The sequence below is a fragment of the Podarcis cretensis genome, assembly GCF_951804945.1.
Source record: "Podarcis cretensis genome assembly, chromosome: 1".
In the NCBI taxonomy this organism is placed as follows: Eukaryota; Metazoa; Chordata; class Lepidosauria; order Squamata; family Lacertidae; genus Podarcis; species Podarcis cretensis.
Genome location: NC_137170.1, coordinates 52,087,159 through 52,107,480, shown reverse-complemented (window position 1 = coordinate 52,107,480; position 20,322 = coordinate 52,087,159). Strand labels below are relative to the sequence as shown.

The window sequence follows — 20,322 nt, the reverse complement described above, 5'->3', positions numbered from 1 at the left end:
CCCCTCCAGAAAATAAAACTCAAGAACCTTCCAATTGCTCCAGATTGGTAGATGGCATTTATGTAGCATCTCAACACTGCCAAGAGAGGGCAAGGAAAGCAGATGTTAAGATTGCAGTGCAAAGACAAAACAATGCATCTCAGGTTTTTAAAGTGCTATACAGTGGTACCTCAGGTTAAGTACTTAATTCGTTCTGGAGGTCCGTACTTAACCTGAAACTGTTCTTAACCTGAAGCCCCACTTTAGCTAATGGGGCCTCTCGCTGCTGCCGCGCCGCCAGAGCAAGATTTCTGTTCTCATCCTGAAGCAAAGTTCTTAACCTGAAGCACTATTTCTGGGTTGGTGGTGTTGGGGTTCAGAACTTACTGGGTTAATGTTTTGTTCTGAGTGTGCCTCCCATTCTCTGACGTTTGGAAGGAGGGAGGAGTTCTACTTGTTGTTCTCTCTGTGTCTCTGAGAGAGGACGCCATGAATGCTAGCAGTCCAGGAGAATTTGGGAAATGCTGAGCTGTAAATATTTGCTGCAATAAAGAACTGTTGAATTTGGACATACACAGTGCTTGGTGTTTGTCTGGATCTGAAGCAGACTGCAACGGTTTTGATCCGCTGTGTTTTTACTCTGCTAGACGAAACCGGAGACGAAGAAGGTCTGGGAGCAGCTTGGCTGGGAAGCGTGCCGGACCGCATTATGCTGGAGCTAATTGGGACCATAAAGCAATTAGCTGGCCAGTGCAATTAAGATCTTATCAGATCTTCACAGGTTATGGAGGACCTAATTACCGCTAATAAAACTGTTGCTAAGAGTCTGCCGGTGAGCTTTGAAGTTTTGAAGTCAGCTTGGCAAAAGCTGGAAGACGCTACTGAAGCGGCAGAGGTCTGCGTTCTGTGTTTTGCCTGCTTCTAAGAGGCAAGAGTTGCTGAGGCAGAGAGCTGGGAAAGCAGCTGTGAGGAATCGGGTGCCGGAGAGCTGACTGGTGAAACGTGAGTACAGCAGCTGGGGCCCCGGGAAAGAGGAGAGAATGGCAGACAGCCAGGTCTTTGAGGACGTTCCGCTTGAAAAGCTCACTTTAAGAAGTTGGGCAACCTGGTCCAGAAGAGTAAGGGGTTGGTTTCTGGTTACTGGGCTTTGGGATGTAAGCCAGAAAGAACCACTTCCCTTGAATCCTGAAGGGACAGACATTACAGGCTTTGAGGCTGCGTTGCCTGAAGAAAGCCAGCAGAGAATGCAAAGAGAGCTTGCTATGCTAAAGGCATGTGTACATGCATCACTTTTGCCCAGTTTGGAGGGCGTAAAGTCAGCAAGGGCTGCCTGGGAGGTGCTGAGAAGTTTGTGTGAAACTTCAGCAGGATGCCAGAGCCCTGGAGGAGTCATGCAGAGCCTGGAAATGGCTGTAGCCCCTGTCCCTGAGGTGCAAGTCGGGGGGGCTGAGAATTCCAAAGGCAAGTTTCAAAAGTTTTCCACTGTGAGTGCTGAAGTGGAACGCAGTTTCAGCGAGGGCAGGGCTGGCACAGAGTGCTCTTCCGGAAGCAGGGGGGCCAGGCCAGCTGAAAGGAGCCCTGGGCAGTATTTTTCCACTGGGGATCGTCGTCATGAAAAGTCTGGAAGGCGGCAGAGAGCTAGACGCTTCAAGGTCGGCCACCTGGACAAAGTGAAGATAAGGCCTAAAGAGTCGCGTGGGAACGCAGAGGCCAGGCCGGTCTCCAAGGCAACGGAGGAGGCTACTTCTACGGAAGCTGCCAAGGCCCTGAGCAAGGGGGAGTTGGTTGCCAAGACAACCAGACAGAACTGCTGCAAAAGCCCAAAGAGAGGGGGCAGCGGGACGTTTGTTGCCAGTATGGCTTTGTTTGAGGACAGCTCTGAGGGACACACTGATTTTCGTTTTGTAATCGACTCAGCAGCTAACTGCAACCTGATCCCAGAGACCCCTGCAGTCGAGATGTGGAATTGCAAGGCAATTCCGGCTGGGAAAACTGTTCAGTTTGCAAATGGGACAAAGAAAAATGTGACTAACATTGCAAATGTATTGTTTTCTGTTTTGCAGGAGCAGATGGAAGTTTGCATTGTGCCGGGAGTGCAACACTGTATTTTATCTGTGCCTTATTTGTTGAAAAAGGGGTTTAAGGTTTGCTTTGAACACGATGTTTGTACAATCTCCAAAGGAGGGAAGCAACTGGTCAGAGTTGCAAAGGGGCAGAATGATCTCTTCATTCTTAAAACGTCCCTGGAGGGTGAGGGGAAGGTTGAGAAAGCACAAGCCTTGCGTGCTACAGTTCCCACTCATGTTTCATGTTCGTGTGTGTGGCATAAGAAGACAGCGCATGCCTGTCTTGAAGAACTACAGGTGCTACCTGAGGTTTCCAAAGGGTGTAGAATTGCAGAATGTGCAAGTGTCCTAGATTGTCAGGCTTGCAGACAGGCAAAGGTAAGAGGGTGCAGTTACCCCAGGGTGGAGAGGGTAACCACAAAACCTTTTGATCTTGTGCACATAGATCTGTTGGGTCCCATGAAGGAACCAAGTTTGGGAGGGGCCAGGTTTCTGCTGACACTGCAGGATGATTTTACGCAGAACACCTGGACACATGGTCTCAAATCCAAGGAAGATGCAGCACAGCTGATTAGTCGTTGGATTGAGGAGGTGGAACTAATGTTCTCCACCAGAGTCAGGGAAATTGCTAGTGACAGAGGTTCACAGTTTACTGGGTCTGCTTTGCAGAAGTTCTTTCAGAAGAAAGGGATAAGTCACACAGTGACTTCTCCTGACCAGAGGGGGGTGGCAGAGCTCAGAAGTGAGGCTCTGGTTAAGGCTGCACAGGTGATGCTGTCAGATTCTGGGTTACCTCCAAAGTTTTGGATGGAGGCAGTTAAATATGTGAGCTTCACCTGGAACCGATCCTACAATTCAGTGGTAGGAGACACACCGTTTTTCATGCTTCACGGGAGGAAACCGCAGGTACACTTCCTCCGTGAGTTCGGATCAACGGCCTCGCTGCTGGTGCCTGAAGCTTTGCGAGGGCCAGGTGAACCCAAGTTCCAGAAAATGATCTTCTGTGGGTATGAGCCAACGGCTCGTGCATGGAGGTTTGCGTACCCGTCAGGTGATCAGAGTAAGCTGCTGATCAGTAAACACGCTGAGTTCTGTAAGCAGGAGGAAAGGTCAAAGACCCATGCCAGACGCGATATTCTTTCAGAATGTCTTTCCGATTCAGAGCAGGAAGGTTCTGATGAGGAGGAAGGAGAGCCAGGGGCTGAGTCTGCTGATGACGATCAGCTCACTGACCAAAGTCAGGAGCAGGATGGGGCATCTCCGCAAGTTGTAAAAAGGGAGCCCAAGAGTGAGCCTAGTTCTCCTGTGAGGGTAATTCCAAAGGTTCGAAGACGCGTTAAGTCAGAGGGGGAATCCCAGGATGCAAGGGACACACCTGCTGACCACAGTGCGTCAGAGGAAGTGCCTGAGTTTGTGCCCAGGAGGTCCAGTCGCACAACGAAGGGAATTCCACCTGAGAGGTATCAGGCCACAGGTGCGTGGGTAAGTTTCGCACAGTGCGAATCTGAGAGTTGTGAGGATGTTCCACAGATGCCTGACAGGAACGCCAGGAGAGGGCGCAAGGCATTGGGGAAGGGATTGATCTCACAGAGGTCTGCAAAGGTACATCCACAGGTCTTGTCAGGAATGGAGGCAAGAGGGGGTGTTGGGGTTCAGAACTTACTGGGTTAATGTTTTGTTCTGAGTGTGCCTCCCATTCTCTGACGTTTGGAAGGAGGGAGGAGTTCTACTTGTTGTTCTCTCTGTGTCTCTGAGAGAGGACGCCATGAATGCTAGCAGTCCAGGAGAATTTGGGAAATGCTGAGCTGTAAATATTTGCTGCAATAAAGAACTGTTGAATTTGGACATACACAGTGCTTGGTGTTTGTCTGGATCTGAAGCAGACTGCAACGGTTTTGATCCGCTGTGTTTTTACTCTGCTAGACGAAACCGGAGACGAAGAAGGTCTGGGAGCAGCTTGGCTGGGAAGCGTGCCGGACCGCATTATGCTGGAGCTAATTGGGACCATAAAGCAATTAGCTGGCCAGTGCAATTAAGATCTTATCAGATCTTCACAGGTGGAGTCTGTAACCTGAAGCGTGTGTAATCTGAAGCGTATGTAACCTGAGGTACCACTGTAGTAAATTTAATAGCTTAATTTTTACTCTGACAGAGTTCACTGGGACTGTTACCCTAAAGGCAATGTATATGGGATCGCAGCATATACAAACATTGAATAAATTATGTATGTAAGCTTGCAAAGGCAATTTAGCAGCAAAATGGCAGGACATAGTATACTGCAATATTTTGAAGGTTTTCCCAAGAACATAAAAAGATGCTACAGGATAGGAATCTTAGGGGTTTCCTGCCCCTAAGCTGTAACCCAGGGCGTAGAAACTGAGAATCCATCTGAATCAAGTAATACCTGAGGGCAGGAATCTACTGTAAAGATAGCCATCGGGTTTCCCCAAATAATAGGGTAAAATGCAAATCCCTGGGATAAATATCCCAAGAGACATAGAAGAACAGGAAAACCAGCAACCAACTGGCGTTTTGACATCTGGAAAAAAGGCCACTCAAGGTCAGGGTACCAAAAGCAGGAAAGAGAAATAAGGAGAAATCAAGAGTCTTGCAGAATGTAGGCAGAGAAGGATCCCTTAGACCGAGCAGAAGTTCTCAAAACTTTCTACCCCCAGGGCTCACTTGAGAACACTGAAAATTACTGATGCCCACCAGTAACAACAACATGGCCATCCATAGAATGAACCAATCACAAAATTATGGCTGATTGAGGTCGAACTTGCATATTTGGAAATTGCTATTTTTCTCCTCATTGAATTATCTTGTGGCAGGGACTTGTATAGTTCAGCTTTCCTTATGCTAAGTCAAAATACTGGAAGGAATTCAACATCACACTATGACAATCGTTTTGTTCGGGTTAGCATTTCAGCTTTCCAGAAAAAATGATCCTTGCTCTCCCCGGCCCTGAGGTGTTCCAGGGGTTCTTCCAACCCCATGAGAGCCAATTTCATGGGGCACAGTGGAGGAGATGGGGGAAAGCCCCATTGTGCAATCAGAAATCCTGGAGCAGGACTTCTGCTTATTGGACTCATTAGTTGAATCGTGCTCACAGGTTCTGAAGATACTGTGCCTCATTCTCTTCATCTTAGGCAGAAGTTGCTGATCCAGAAGATGATCAAAACAATGAAAGCTTTTTATTTTATATTTTCTTCCTGCTGCAACATGCCTCAAAGTATTTTTACTCCGCTCCTGCTATTTCTTCTCCACTTCCCCTTTCATACTTAATTTGTACCGCAGTCTTCCAGGAGCTTCTGAGTTTTAATCAATATTCCCCACTTTCCCTCCCTCCTCCTCCTTCTTCTTCTCTTTCTTCTTCTGTTGTTGTTATTGTTGATGTTGTTAAAACCAGTGCTCTGCAGCTCAGAAAACTGAAGCCATTCGAAAACTGCCTGCTTTTTATAGAGGGCCCTATAAATAGCTAAAAGAATGATATATTCATGGAAGTTCTTAACCAGTTTTTCCAGCAAGTTTATTTTTTAAAAAATTATCTCTTTAGAATTAAATCACACTTCCATGTTCAGCCCTTTTCAATAAAACAGCTGGGTGTGTGGCAGTTTGTTACAATGTTCTGCCCTGGGCCCAGTATTACTGTCACCAAGAGAGATACAAATAAAAGTGTTGACAAGACTCCTATAGGTATTTAACTTTCATTAAATACCTATAAATGAACCTGTCAAGAACCACTGTTGGCAGGACTGGCAGCAACAGCAGCAGACATAGTCTATACTTATAATATTTTATTCTCTTGCCAATTATTCAGTATCAAATGTGCATTTTTTATTTGATTTCCTTTTGAAACGTTTAAATTAACTTTGTTGTATTAAATGTGCATTCTGTAGTTGACCTCTGTATTGTGTCTTCTGTATACAGTGTCTTCTTAATGGACTGAACTATAAACTTAAAAGAAGTACCACAACTTAAATATTTTAAATACCTAAGTTTTTTGAACTGACCTAACCCTCTTGCCAACCCTTTTTAAATATCCCTCTTGTTGTTAGTAACTTCCCTTCATTCAAATCAAAATGGCTGAAATGTTAAGTCCACTCTAATATTCTTAGGTTATCAGGTTCCCTTCTTTAAGCAAAAGGAGGATTAATCTAAACCAGTGTTTCCCAACCTTGGGTCTCCAGCTGTTTGAGGACTACAATTCCCATCATTCCTGACCACTGGTGTTGCTAGCTAGGGATGATGGGAGTTGTAGTCCAAAAACAGCTGGCGACCCAAAGTTGGGAAACACTGATCTAAACTACTAATTTATAAGGTAAAGGTAAAGGTACCCCTGCCCGTACGGGCCAGTCTTGACAGACTCTGGGGTTGTGCGCCCATCTCACTTAAGAGGCCAGGGGCCAGCGCTGTCCGGAGACACTTCCGGGTCACGTGGCCAGCGTGACATCGCTGCTCTGGCGAGCCAGAGCCGCACACGGAAACGCCGTTTACCTTCCCGCTGGTAAGCGGTCCCTATTTATCTACTTGCACCCGGAGGTGCTTTCGAACTGCTAGGTTGGCAGGCGACTAATTTATACAACTAGCCAATTAATACAACTGCTATGCATCTAAACGCGGGTGGCGCTGTGGGACGCGGGTGGCGCTGTGGGTAAAAGCTCAGTGCCTAGGACTTGCTGATCGCAAGGTCGGCAGTTCGAATCCCCGCAGCGGGGTGAGCTCCCGTCGTTCCCAGCTCCTGCCCACCTAGCAGTTCGAAAGCACCCCTAAGTGCAAGTAGATAAATAGGTACCGCTTTATAGCGGGAAGGTAAACAGCGTTTCCGTGTGCGGCACTGGTGCTGGCTCGCCAGATGCTGCTTAGTCATGCTGGCCACGTGACCCGGAAGTGTCTCCGGACAGCGCTGGCTCCCAGCCTCTTGGGCGAGATGAGCGCGCAACCCTAGAGTCGGACACAACTGGCCCGTACGGGCAGGGGTACCTTTACCTTTACCTATGCATCTAAAGCCAAATCATCAGAAAGTCCATTTAGAGTAAAGGGGAGAGGCATCTTAACAGATTAATCTTAAATAGATTTTCCTCCCCAAATTATCTAAAAATTGTGCTGATCAGTTAAAAGGAAATAATTAAGTTAAAAATAAACTTTTAAAACAATTGCTAAGATTTTGAAGGATTTATCACCATGGAGAGGAAAGAAGAGAGAAGTATGCTGAATAAAAGAACATTCAAATTACACAAAAGCATTTTCCTGACAGGATATGTATTAGACTGTGGAAGCAATCTCCCAAGAGATGGACTAAAAATGTAATAAAATTTAAGAGGAGGGGGAGAACACTAGAAAAATGCAAGGAACAATTTCATATTGGCTGTAAATATGCTAGTAGATTAGAGTCTCCTCTTGCCACTCGAATCTCATTTTCGTACAGAATTTAATTTATAAAGTAGCAGCCAGGTAGAGCCAGATTGAGATGCTCACCAAGTTTTAGGTAGCCTTTCCCACTTGTGAAATGTCATTCCCTCCCTACCTGTGACATGGGAAACACCAAACTTGCCAATTTATCAGTTAAAGTTTTAAGCCAGCAGGGCTGCAGATAGTGGGTTATTAATGGTTCTCGCAAAGAGCTGGGGAAGAACACTAAACTACAGCCTTGATTACGTCTCACATGGCCATTTAAAGAATAAAAAGATTTCTACAACATAGAAAAGCACTTCACAAGATCAAGTACCTCTGACAAGTACCAAATACAAGAGGATTCATCACCTGGTCAAATGATATGCAGTGCAGCAGAGCCCTGCTAAATGCCGAAGATGAATTGCTATAGGAAAGCCAATTTGAAAAAATGAAGTCACAAGTCTGCGTCCTGACCCAGAAACTAAATGAGTCTCCTCTGATCCTACTTGTCTCACTGATAAATAATTAGCAAGACAACAATGAACTGTTATATTCAACTGCAGCAATGGGTCACTGGATACCATGGCAATTTGAAGTTTTCTAAAGGGAAAAGCAGAACACTTGGCAAAAACACACCCTTAAAAAGCTGAAGTGTTAATAGACACCATATGAAGGCAGCATCAGTACAGATTAAAATGGTAATAGGGATGTTCCTCTGAAGAGGGAGCTTGCAATGGTGAACAGATACTCTTCCCTTATTTGTCTGAAATCGTCCTCTCCCCTGCCCTACCTCACAGCAAGCAGGTAGCAACTGTGGCTGGCAGGGAAAATCAGCAAATATTGGACAGCAGACTCTAGCAGAGGGCTTCAAATGGTCAAAGGCCTAGAAAGAACAATTTCTATCCCTGCAGGTCTAGTATAAAGAATTGAGATCACTTGTTTAAGTCTCCACAAAAACCAAAGAAAGGAAGATTTAGTCTGTAGAAACAAAAGAATGTTCTTCTCAGAATTCATTAGAAGTTCTAGATTTTGGTTGCTTCCACATCTACTGCTAATAGAATTCCATGGGGGGGGGGGAGCAGGCCGAACAAGTTCTGTGCAAATTAAAAAATACTAACTTGTACTATACAGAGACGCAGGTGGCGCTGTGGGTTAAAGCCTCAGCGCCTAGGGCTTGCCGATCGAAAGGTCGGCAGTTCGAATCCCTGCGGCGGGGTGCGCTCCCGCTGCTCGGTCCCAGCGCCTGCCAACCTAGCAGTTCGAAAGCACCTCCGGGTGCAAGTAGATAAATAGGGACCGCTTACCAGCGGGAAGGTAAACGGCGTTTCCGTGTGCGGCTCTGGCTCTGGCTCTGGCCAGAGCAGCGATGTCACGCTGGCCACGTGACCCGGAAGTGTCTCCGGACAGCGCTGGCCCCTGGCCTCTTAAGTGAGATGGGCGCACAACCCCAGAGTCTGTCAAGACTGGCCCGTACGGGCAGGGGTACCTTTACCTTTACCTTTACTATACAGAGAACATAGGAGGAAATTCAACACTGTGATACAGTGAACATCCTGCCAGCGCAAGCACTGCAGCTTGCCAGGTGGAACAATTCTGTTTTGGAACCTCTCTTGCCCCCGCAATCCAGGGAGCACTGGGGAGAGGAAGGGGGAGGCCCCACTGTGGAAACAGAAGCCCCAATGCAGTAGTATACATGCCTACCTCATGTTTAATGGGCTTACTCCCAGGTAAGCGGTTAAAGTACAGCAGGCTAGGCTTTGGTTTTGGGTTGGCATTGAGGAAAACAGGGTTCTTGTGTCTTTAACAGCTGTATCTCCACAATCAGAACCAGCAGGATATAGCTGACTTCCTGTGGTAAATATGAGGTTGCCCGGGATAAGGGAGAAGCAGCAGCAACAACAACTGTATTCTCTCTAATTCTGTGTTGTGCCATTTTGTGACTGGTGCCCACTGCACACTCAAAGTTCAAAATGGTCCACTGGTCCAAAAAAGCTGGCGAGACCCAGTGTACTCCATTCACAACAGAAAACCACTCAGAATGGTTAATTTGTCTCATATATGTTAGACAAATATTCAAAAAAAGGAAAGGCACAAAATAGTTTGGCTATAAAGCATCATTTGAAGAATATGAAAGTAACTTAGATGTCATACAACCACTGATCCAACAACCAAATGAATGAGAGGGCATGAAAAGTAGAGGAGATACAATTTCCAAAAAAAATATTTTATATGAAGTGGTTTCTATTAAGTAGCTCACTCTTGAATACAGGAATGTTTTATAAAACAGTGATGAGAAATTTCAGAGGTTTTCAGACAGAGCAACTCATGGTCCTGAGAATTTGTATTTCAGTGTGTGTCAAAACACAATAAAATCTGCATATTTTTCCATCGCTTGCTGAAGACAGATGGCAGAATTCGGGACTTTGCCATATTTATATGTGTAAATTTTCAGTCTAAGAATGTAACCTTTCTGTGCTCAAGGAAACTACTTACAGCAGGTCCAACTCCTGTGAGATACTTAGGAACAATTATGTTACTGCATAATACTTAACACACATGCAAGAAAAATTAGATTATGAGCTTCACAACTCATGCACCTAATACTAAAAATGTGCTGGAGAATTCTGGAAAATCCCATGAATGAAACTCTGCACGCTGGCTGTGCATGACAGTGACTTCTTGGAGAAAATAATAATTTGAAGGTTATGTTGAAGAGATTTTTCCCATTCCCAAACAGATATAGATCTAGTCAGTGTTCGAAGGAGCATTTTGCGACAGCGAATTTCATTAGCATGAGCAGTTTCTGAGCTCTGGATACAGTACTGTGCCTAAGATTTCAGATTAAAACTAGAATGGAAGGAAAGGAAAACCGTTTGCTGCATCCCTACTTTCAGCTACTGTCTGAAGACTGGAGAAGAGACCCTCTTAAGAATATTAGGGGGGTGGGCAGGGGGAGGAGTAGACCATGTGAAAAATGAACGTAATATTTTAGCTGCAGTTCATTCATTTTCAGCTTTGTATTCTGGTTATAAAAAAGTGCGCCTAGACATTCCGTTGTTGCCTCTATAAAGATTCTCCTCCTGCAAAGAGTTGGATTAGCATCAACAGGCTCCACCTACTGGTGAATAAACGCCCCTTTTAGACTCACCCCTCTCCGAGTGGGTGGAGTCAACTGACGTGATCCAATGCCTAAGCCAATACCTTTTCACTTGCTGTAATCAATAAAGTTGTGGCCTTTTCTTGCCCATTAACCTTATATTACGTGTCCGTGTGTCTTCATTCCACTAAGTGGGGATCGGGTCCTTGAACCACAACGTAGGTTTAAGGTGCCATTTAGATCCTAGCTTTCATATCTCAGTTTCTAACACTAATCTAGTCAAACTGTAGGTCTGTGTCTCTCTCTTCTTTTTAAAATCCAGCAAGGTATAGGAGCTAGATAAGAGATTGGAACATGGGAGACTTACGTTCAGGATCTCCACTCCTCAATAAAGTGGGCTAGGTAACTTTGTGTAAAGAACTCTAAGCCAACCAAAGCTCATGGTGCTTTGAAGTAAAAGGCAGGAAACAAATTTAATAATAGACCATCTTGGGTACTTTGGCAGAAAGGTGGTACATGCAATAACAAATAGGTGTAAAGTAATACACAGAAGAGTGTAGCAATAATTATTATCCTGACCAGCAATGTATGAAGTTTCAGGAACAGAAACTCTTTCCCAAACACCAGTAGCAACACTACTACCTAAAGAAGGATGTGTACAATATTGCTGCTATCACACAAGAATGAACACTTGGAAAAGATGAGAAAAGTCTGTATCATATTACAGTGGTGCCCCGCAAGACGAACGCCTCGCAAGACGGAAAACCCGCTAGACGAAAGGGTTTTCGGTTTTGGAGGCGCGTCGCAAAACGAATTTCCCTATGGGCTTGCTTCGCAAGATGAAAATGTCTTGCGAGTTCGAGTTCCTGCAGGTTTTTTTCCCTTCCCCCCCCTTTTCCTAAGCCGCTAAGCCGCTTAACAGCTGATCGCTAAAAGCCGCTAAACCGCTAATAGCGCTAATCCGCTAAGCTGTCAATGGGCTTGCTTCGCAAGACGAAAAAACCGCTATACGAAGAGCCTCACGGAACGGATTAATTTCGTCTTGTGAGGCACCACTGTAGAACGTAAGAAAAACCCTGATGGATTAGACCAAAGGCTTAGTAAGTTCAGCATTTTGTTCCCACAGTGGTCAACCAAATGCCAATAGGAACCACTTTATGGCTAGTGCTCCCCAGCATACTGCCTCCGCTACTGGAGATGGCTATAAAGTCATCGTGAATAGCATCCTTGATAGCTTTATGCTCCATGACTATCACCTTTCCACTCTATAAACAGGTTGTTTAAATAATTATCCATAATTTATGATTTATATAAATAAATGCAAAAAGGGGGAAAAAATGATGCCAAGAAATTCAGAAACGCAAAACCTTCAGTGAGGAAAGGAAAGGTTCCACCTAAAAGGGCCCCTCTACCAGTTTCCCAATCAGCCAAGAAGGGTAACCGCTTAGAAGATAATACCTCAAATGCATAGAGGAGCAGAGATCACAATGGAACATTTGTTACCAAAAAGCACAGCTAGTGCATAGGACACAAATGCACTCCCTTCCCTACTCAGCATGAAATAAAAGGCAGTTTGGGTATGGCTGACTGAATCACTTTCCTGAATGGACCCCTTCCCTGTTTGAATATTATCTGCAGGAGAACACATTTCTCCACAGGTATCTGCCTAGCCCTGTGAATGAAGAATGTACCAATTCTTTTTAGCAGTCAAGCCCCCTTCCCTAGAGGATGAATAGGAGGCAGTAATGGAAATAACTGAGGGTTGCTCTTGCTGAGCTTTCCCCATCACAATAGGCCTCAGCAGGCTGCCTCACTCCTACTCCTCCAGCCTGCAGTGCTGCTTAGGGAAAGCTATTAGGCGGCTGACGCTTCTACATATCTCCCCTCATTTACATCTTACACAAACAAAACCACAATGAAAGGGGGAAGACACACTCATTCCCCTGCACTTCAGAGTAGTTAATTGCTAGAGCATGAAATGACAGCTCCAAAGAACAAGGGTTCTGCCTCCACCATAAATTCTCTCCCCAGAAGGTTATTTCCTGCTGCTCTAGGAGAAGCCCAGTTCAGACTACCTGGTTCAACTGGAATTCAAGGGTATGAGCAGTTTAGATTATTACCTGAGCTGATGGCACTATAGAATCAACATGGATTGTGATGGAGTACTCCATCTACTCAGTCCCAGCTGGAGAGCATTTTTGAGGAGGTATGAAATATCTATCCCAGTCAAGCAGTTTACAGGTCATATGATTGCTAAGAACCACAGAGAAGACTATTGTGGAGACACGCTGTACTGTACTTGTACTTTGAGATTAGAACTGCCACAAGAAAGATCACTTGAAAGTGTCCTTATTGGCTTAGAAACTGAATAAACAGGAAGCAAAACAAAAACAACACTCATTCACTTAAAAAGCAAAGAGTCTTGTGGCACCCTAAAGACTAAGATATGAAGTAGATTCTAGACGATGAATAAAATTGTTAGCTTTTAGGGCACTACAAGATGCTTTATCGTTGATGTAAATTGTTACTTATCTGTTTGTCATCAAGAAATTCAGGAAGCAAAAGTACCAACTTAAGGAGGCAGCAGGGTTGCACATATTCATTATGAAAGCCATAACATAAGAGACTGAGCAAATCAGATAGGGATATCTAGCCAGCCTGGAATTACTGTACTCTTCAACTCTGATTAGGGGGCTTTTTACACTGAATCAATATACTCAGAATATATGAATCTAAAGCCCTATTTCCAAAAAGTCATTTTCTCTTCTTTCAGCCCCCTGCTCATACAACAACCCCAACTATGGGTTACTGTGGCAATGAACATTACCAGTTATCAGGTGTGCTCTACACTTTTGATAATTATAAGTTCTGTAGCATATTAAAACATATGACTGAATTAATACATTCAGGGAACTGACAGAAGCTTTAGTTAAATAAGTGATTCTTAAGGAAAATATGAATAGACAACAGAAAACCAAAATGACCATTCTCTTCCACTGCACCAGTACTAACCTTGCAAAGCTGAATAGGATTCAAGTTTAGCCAGCTAATGTGTCTACTTACCCATCCAAATGCACAACAACTTGAAAAGTTGCTGCAGTTGCCTTCCATTTATTAAAAATAGACTGGTTAATGTGTTCAGTAATTGAGGAAGGATTCATCTAAAAAGCTGCATCAGCGCAAGGTGAGGGATTCCACTTACTCCACAAGGCTTCTCCTCCTCTCGCCTCAAACTGGCTATAGCAGGAGGTTGGGAGAACCCCCAGAACAGCATGCAGCAGGAGGAGAGTGGGGATCATTCCATCTGGCAAGTTGCAGCACTAGTTGATTTTCACCCATGGTCTTTGAGAAGTATGAATGAAACCTACTATCTTATTAAAAAAAACCTCAAGGTGCTTATGAACAGAAGAAGAGAGGAAAAGTCAAGCATGGTGAAATAAGAAGAATGGACACTTACTCAAAGTCTTCAAATTCCAGATCATTTCCTTCTACAGATGGACCTGTATTCTCAGAAGTGGAAGCAGAAGATGAAGATGAACGGAGCCGATTCTGCTGGTATCGCATGGAGCGCTGACGAATACTATCTCTGCGTGAAAGATACTGGATCATTCTCTGGGCATAATAAGCAGCAGGAGACAACCTGAAAATATGAGAGACCATTGTTAGTTCAGAAGCAAGTCTCACCAGATACAAATGAACTTGCTTTCCCATTAAATGTTTAGCACAGCAACTTTACTGTCCAAATCTGTATCTGCAGTTAAAAGATTTCTCCCACTTCTTGAACTTTGTTGTATCCATAATTCATACAACCAATATCTAAGGTAGGTCAGTGTTATTACCCTTATTATTACCCTTATTACTTTTGTTGTTGAGGAGTAGAGACTGAGAAATAGTGAATTGCCATCTAAGTGAGTTCACCAACCGAGGTGACATCTACAGTTCATATTTCCAACTTTCATTCTTGGCTGCCCTGTTGACAGCCAGCTGGGACAATTAAAAAAGTGTCTCAGACCCCATAAAATTTACTTTCCGTTTCAGTCTCTCCTCACCCCACTAAAATATAAACAAAAATTCAGCCAACTACCTGGATTTCTCTCCCCGCCCTCCCCAATTTTCTGCTCTTTCTTTCCCTTCCTATTCCTTCATCCCTATAAATATGTAACGCATGGAGAATGTTGATTTCTCTTTTGATGTTAAAAAATGAATCTCTTAACCTGTTTTCTACAAGTTCAGGCAAGATCTATGTTTAAACAAATGATCTACCACCATCGTGCCTAATTTGGCCCTAACTCTTTGCTCAGACAGAATAGTTCCCATCAGCTATATCCGAGGAGTCAATAACTACTGGTCATGATGATTATATCCTGCCTCTAAATATCAGTTGCTGGGGAGAGCTATTACTCACAAGCAGAACGTCCTAAAGGCACTTGGTTGGCCTCTATGGAAAAGAGGGCTGAGGACTAGATGGACCTTTGATCTGAACTCCAGGTCAATTTTTGTGTTCTTGTGTAATAGACATTTCCTCACATTTAGAAAATAATTCAGATTCTTGTAACTCAAATCCATTGGTTTGAGTCAAAGAAGAATAGTCATGAACTGACCACTGAACCTACCATCCAATAACATTAGTGTATCCAAGACATAGTAATATTGGCATCTCTTAAGAAATACACTTGTATTCCAGAATTTAGCTGTCCTTTGCAAAACACATTACTTGTTTGTATTTTTTGGTAATCATTCTTTATATATGTGCAATGACGGACCTAAAGTGCTATCAGGATGGAGAACTCAAACACGCCAATTATCCTGTAAGCCTTCTGTTTAATTGTAAGCAGGCGGCAACAAATTTTAAGAATTTTTTTGTAGGTTAGGAAGAACAGATTCTTAAGTATTTTTATTTCAAATCCCAGTGGTTTGTGACATTTCAGGAATAACTGTCAGCAATTCTTTTTTGCCAATTCCTTTATCACTCTAATTATATCACCTTTCATATGGTCAATTTTTCAACACTCTCATTTGATTCCAACAATAGTTACAAAGTTCCCATTATCTCAAAAAAAGCCAACCTTGCCTTCTCCTCTTGGAACAGAGATTTAAATCAATCACTTTAGACACAATTGATTTTATCTCGGCCATATATGGATCAGCCTACTTTTTCTGTAGGATTTGCCCTGCTACCAATTCATTCACACAAAGCTTGTTTCATTACTCATGTTACATTGCGTTTTTCTTTACTTAACCATCTATCCTCCTTTCCCTTACTTGTCTATGCCTAGTAAGGAGTTTTTGTGAATTTTTCTACCAGTAATATTCAGTTTTTTCAAGCTACACTGTTCACTTTATTCTTTGTAGAGCTGTGTTTTTCAAAAAGCTCTGTCGTCAGTGGCACCTTAATTATAGCACCCAAAGAATTTCCTACATCAACACGTCCTCTCATTACCTTATTATTTCTTAATTTTTTCAAAAGATGCTTTCTACAAACCCCTCTTTCTGCACTCTGAATTTCCATGTCTTACTCGGATCCAAATAAGTCATCATCAACATTATTCCTTGTTACTACATCATTCATTCCCATCCTATTAATAATGCAGCATATCTAAGAAGACTTATGTGCTTCTGATCACAGCATTATCTTGCACATTATATAAGGAGTTCATAGTCTCTATTTAGCTCTATAGATGCCTCTACTCTTTCACTAACACTATTCAAAACAGGCTCTGCACAGTCCAGACCACTGCAGGAGATGGTTCCTTAAACACAAATCCCTAGTATGTTTTATAGCAACAACATAGTTGGTACGTCATCTGTAACTATGAACAAGAAGCAGCTTTAGGCCCGGAAAAGAGTATGAAACTTTTTCTTCTTCTTTTTGCAACATGGAAGTGAAAAGCAAAGAAACTGACAGGCAAAGATAACAACGAACCAATGTGAACAAATGCTAGTATATACTTAGTTTCCATTTCAGACTCGTTTCAGGAAAAGGGGAAATGGCTTAAGCTAAAGGCTTTATGGAACAAGTGTGTCTTGAAGGGAGAGACAACAAACAGTAATTTTCCTTTGCATTCTCTTCTTCTCTCTAGGTATGTCTTTTTCTTTAAATGATTGGTAGTGTAAAAGGAATAGTCAGAGACTGAATACAATGAAAAGAACATCACATACTCCTCTTATTTTGTGGTTCACAGGAGCCTACAAAGTTATCTCTGGGTTCAATTCTGTCCTTACCTAGCTGGATCAGGATAGATTGGATGTTCCCGAGATCCTGCCCCATCATAACGGGATAATGAAATGAGTGAAGACTCCAATAGCCTCCTAAGGAAGAAAACAAAAAGCTTTAACTGGAAAGTTGAAACTACTAGCATCCCATGTGTCCACCTTCTTGAGTTCTCTCAAATTAAAATGTCAAAGTCCATATATTATTTAGTATTTTTTTACCCACCCACCACATCTTCATAGCCAATGTAACAATGGTAGAACTCAATTAATTTCACCTTCTAGTGAAGTCATGGCCCAGTTTCTTTCACTGTTCACGATATTAAAAACCTTACAAGTAAAAAAAAAGGACCTTTATAATCTAACATTCAATGAAGTACCATCCTCTATGGGTTATTTCAGCACAATGTCAACAAACACAGATTACCACACAATGCACATAGGCTGGGAGCATGGAAATAAATCAGATTATATTCAATTTCCAGATACCATTCCCTCACAGGGCTGTTTCAGATGTTAAAGTTCCATTAAAAACATTAATAGAATACATATAGTTACACTTGCAATCTAACACTTTCTCCCCTGTGCACACACAGCTGGAATAACATTTGACATGGTTCCTCCACTGAATACACATCTCAGGAACAGGCAGCAAAAGAAATGCACATGGAATTATTGGGTGTACGTAGCTGCTGCCACTGCCACCCCACCCAATGATTCATGTTAATTTTGTGTAAGCCACTTACATTACTTAAAACTGTTTAGTATTCCACTAACAATAACAAAAAACATTACTTTGTTTTTTGTCCAGGCAGCCAAAATTACCAAATACCATAATGGACATACAAACAAATTATGCAAGGCTGCTGTTAAAGGGATTGTTCTATATCAAGTAAAGTCTATGGGCTGCATCCAACATTCTCTGTACAGTGGTACCTCTGTTTACATACAGTGGTACCTCGGGTTACATACGCTTCAGGTTACATACGCTTCAGGTATGAATTAAGTACCACTGTACAGTGGTGCCCCGCAAGACGAATGCCTCGCAAGACGGAAAACTCGCTAGACGAAAGAGTTTTCCGTTTTGGAGGTGCTTCGCAAAACAAATTTCCTATGGGCTTGCTTTGCAAGACGAAAATGTCTTGCGAGTTCCTGCGGGTTTTTTCCCTTTCCCCCCCTTTTTCTAAGCCGCTAAGCCGCTTATCTGCTTATCCGCTAAGCCGCTAATAGCGCTAATCCGCTAAGCCGTCAATGGGCTTGCTTTGCAAGACGAAAAAAACGCTAGACGAAGAGAATTGCGGAACGGATTCTTTTCGTCTTGCGAGGCACCACTGTACTTAATTCGTTCCGAAGGTCCATTCTTAACCTGAAACTGTTCTTAGCCTCAAGCACCACTTTAGCTAATGGGACCTCCCGCTGCTGCCGCGCCGCAAGAGCATGATTTCTGTTCTCATCCTGAAGCAAAGTTCTTAACCCGGGACTTCCGGGTTAGCGCGATCTGGTTAATGGCGGATTCCCTCCGAGCTCCGGAGGGAATCGGCTCCGCTGGAGAAGGGTTCTACCGCGACGGCGACGCGGGGACCCTCAGAAACTGCAGGCGCTGAAGCCTGCGGACTTGGTGACTCGGCGGGCACCTAAAGCGCCCCCCCGACCCACGAAGAGCCTTTTTAAAGGCTGCGGAGAGGGTACGGGGAGCGGCGTGGTACTGTGAGTGGACCGCTACTGCAGTGGAGCGAAGCCGCGAGCCATGGCCGGAGACCGCTGACTTTCTTCCCTGAAATTTGAACTTTAATTAATCCGTGAGTAGAATGGAATTTGGACTTTAAAATTTCTATCCTTGAATTCGGTACGATCGGGGGATGTGCTAAAGGGAAGTCCGCACCCCCCTGCTTACAGAAGATTTAAAGCAAGGATCGGAGAACTAAGGTGGAGAGTTTTTTCTTTTTGGTGTTTTTTAAAAGATAATATTTTCATGAATTTGACAGAAGAAGATTTGTGCTGGAGAGTAAGAGTGGAATTTTAGAAGTTTTTGTTTAAACCCCCCCAGACCCGGGAGTGTCCTGTATGTGAGCTGGAGAAAAAGGAACAAGGAGTTTGACAGCTGTCAAAGGAGCTGTCAAACGGGCAGTGAAAGTTATAAATCTTATTATTTAACACCTTTCTGGACTAAATTTGTTATATTTGAATTAAAGTGGTTGGGAACAAAGCAGTGAAATAACAAAGTAACGGACTGTTGGGAAAAGACTATTAAGTAACCAGAATCCCCCTAGGGGAAACATTGAAACACTACAATGGCTGCAGATGGAAAATTACAGGCAGAGATAGAAAGAATGTTTTTTCTTGTGGGAAAGTTGCAGGAGCAGACTACGGCTATGAGTAAACAACTTATAACCTTGAACTCTAAAATAAGTGACTCTGCTGAATGCACAATGGACTTGACCGGGAAAAAATCTGCAGCTGAATTAGAAGAGATAACTTCGGAACAGGAGGAGAGGGAACAAGGGCCAGTACAGATGGAGAGTACCAACCAGAAGCCTACATTGTCAGAACACAAAGAAGAAGACCTTTGGATTACAAACTTGCGAGAGATGCGAAAGAGGAGGGAGGAAGCCCCTGGAACACTTGGAATATTTGAATTTAAAAGAAATAAGAAATATGATTGGGGCTTCCTCTTTGAGCATGGATTGGCTGACCTTTCGCAGCAGCTGGTGTCAAGTACTTTGGATGGAAGAAAATCTGATGAGACTGAGCTAGAACTCCTTCGAGACCCGAGGACCAACAAAGAGGGCTACCAACAAAATCGGCAGAGAGAGACTGACAGAGATTTAAAGGCCTCAGATGTGAGGAATCCAGGCTAAAGACTGTTTTTGTGGACATGGGGACATTGGGAAGGGACAGAAACCGGGGCGGGGGGGGGGGAAAGAATTTTTAAAAATATGTTTATGACCTTTGTGTTTGATTATTATGACCTATTTTTAAGATAAAAGGGAAATTCGTGGAAGGAATTCGAGTCGACCTTAGAAAAGGATTTAATGTTTATAAGGAAACTGGATAAGTAAAATTTGGCCAAGTAATAAGAATTAAGTATTAAAAATATATATATATAATAATAATATGTAAAGGATGAGAGATATGAACTTGCTGAGCTAATTTAATTGAATTAGGATGTATGAAGGGGGGGTGGGGGGAGGTCAAGAACTGGGGTTAGGAAAGTAAGGATATGAAATTTTATATGTGTTGTCTTTGTCCGTGTGTGTGTGTGTGTGTGTTTATAAAATGTGAAAACTCAATAAAAATCTTATTAAAAAAGAAAAAAACAAAGTTCTTAACCCGAGGTACTATTTTTGGGTTAGCGGAGTCTGAAACCTGAAGCGTATGTAACCTGAAGTGTTTGTAACCCGAGGTACCACTGTACACTAATGCAAGTGCTGTTGTGCTAGCAGACAGTTGACCTTTATTGTTGCACAACAGAGAGATCCAATACCACAGTTGTGCTTCTAGAGACTGATGGATCTATTGTGCAACCAAATTACCAGCATTCTGCTTATGCATTCTTTTGCAGAACATTATGCTGAT

The 20,322-nt window shown here is 43.2% G+C and overlaps 1 protein-coding gene across 3 annotated transcripts in view; it reads right to left on the bottom strand.

The window, feature by feature from the left end:
• Positions 1-20,322, bottom strand: part of AMBRA1 (autophagy and beclin 1 regulator 1) — a 160,182-nt gene that overhangs the window by 85,941 nt on the left and 53,919 nt on the right. For all 3 annotated transcript variants that reach the window (XM_079950766.1, XM_079950768.1, XM_079950767.1), the window contains 2 exons: positions 16,759-16,845; positions 13,994-14,176 (listed from right to left, as the gene is read on the bottom strand). In XM_079950766.1, coding sequence (XP_079806892.1) covers positions 13,994-14,176; positions 16,759-16,845 — 270 coding nt within the window. The remainder of the gene's footprint in view (positions 1-13,993; positions 14,177-16,758; positions 16,846-20,322) is intronic.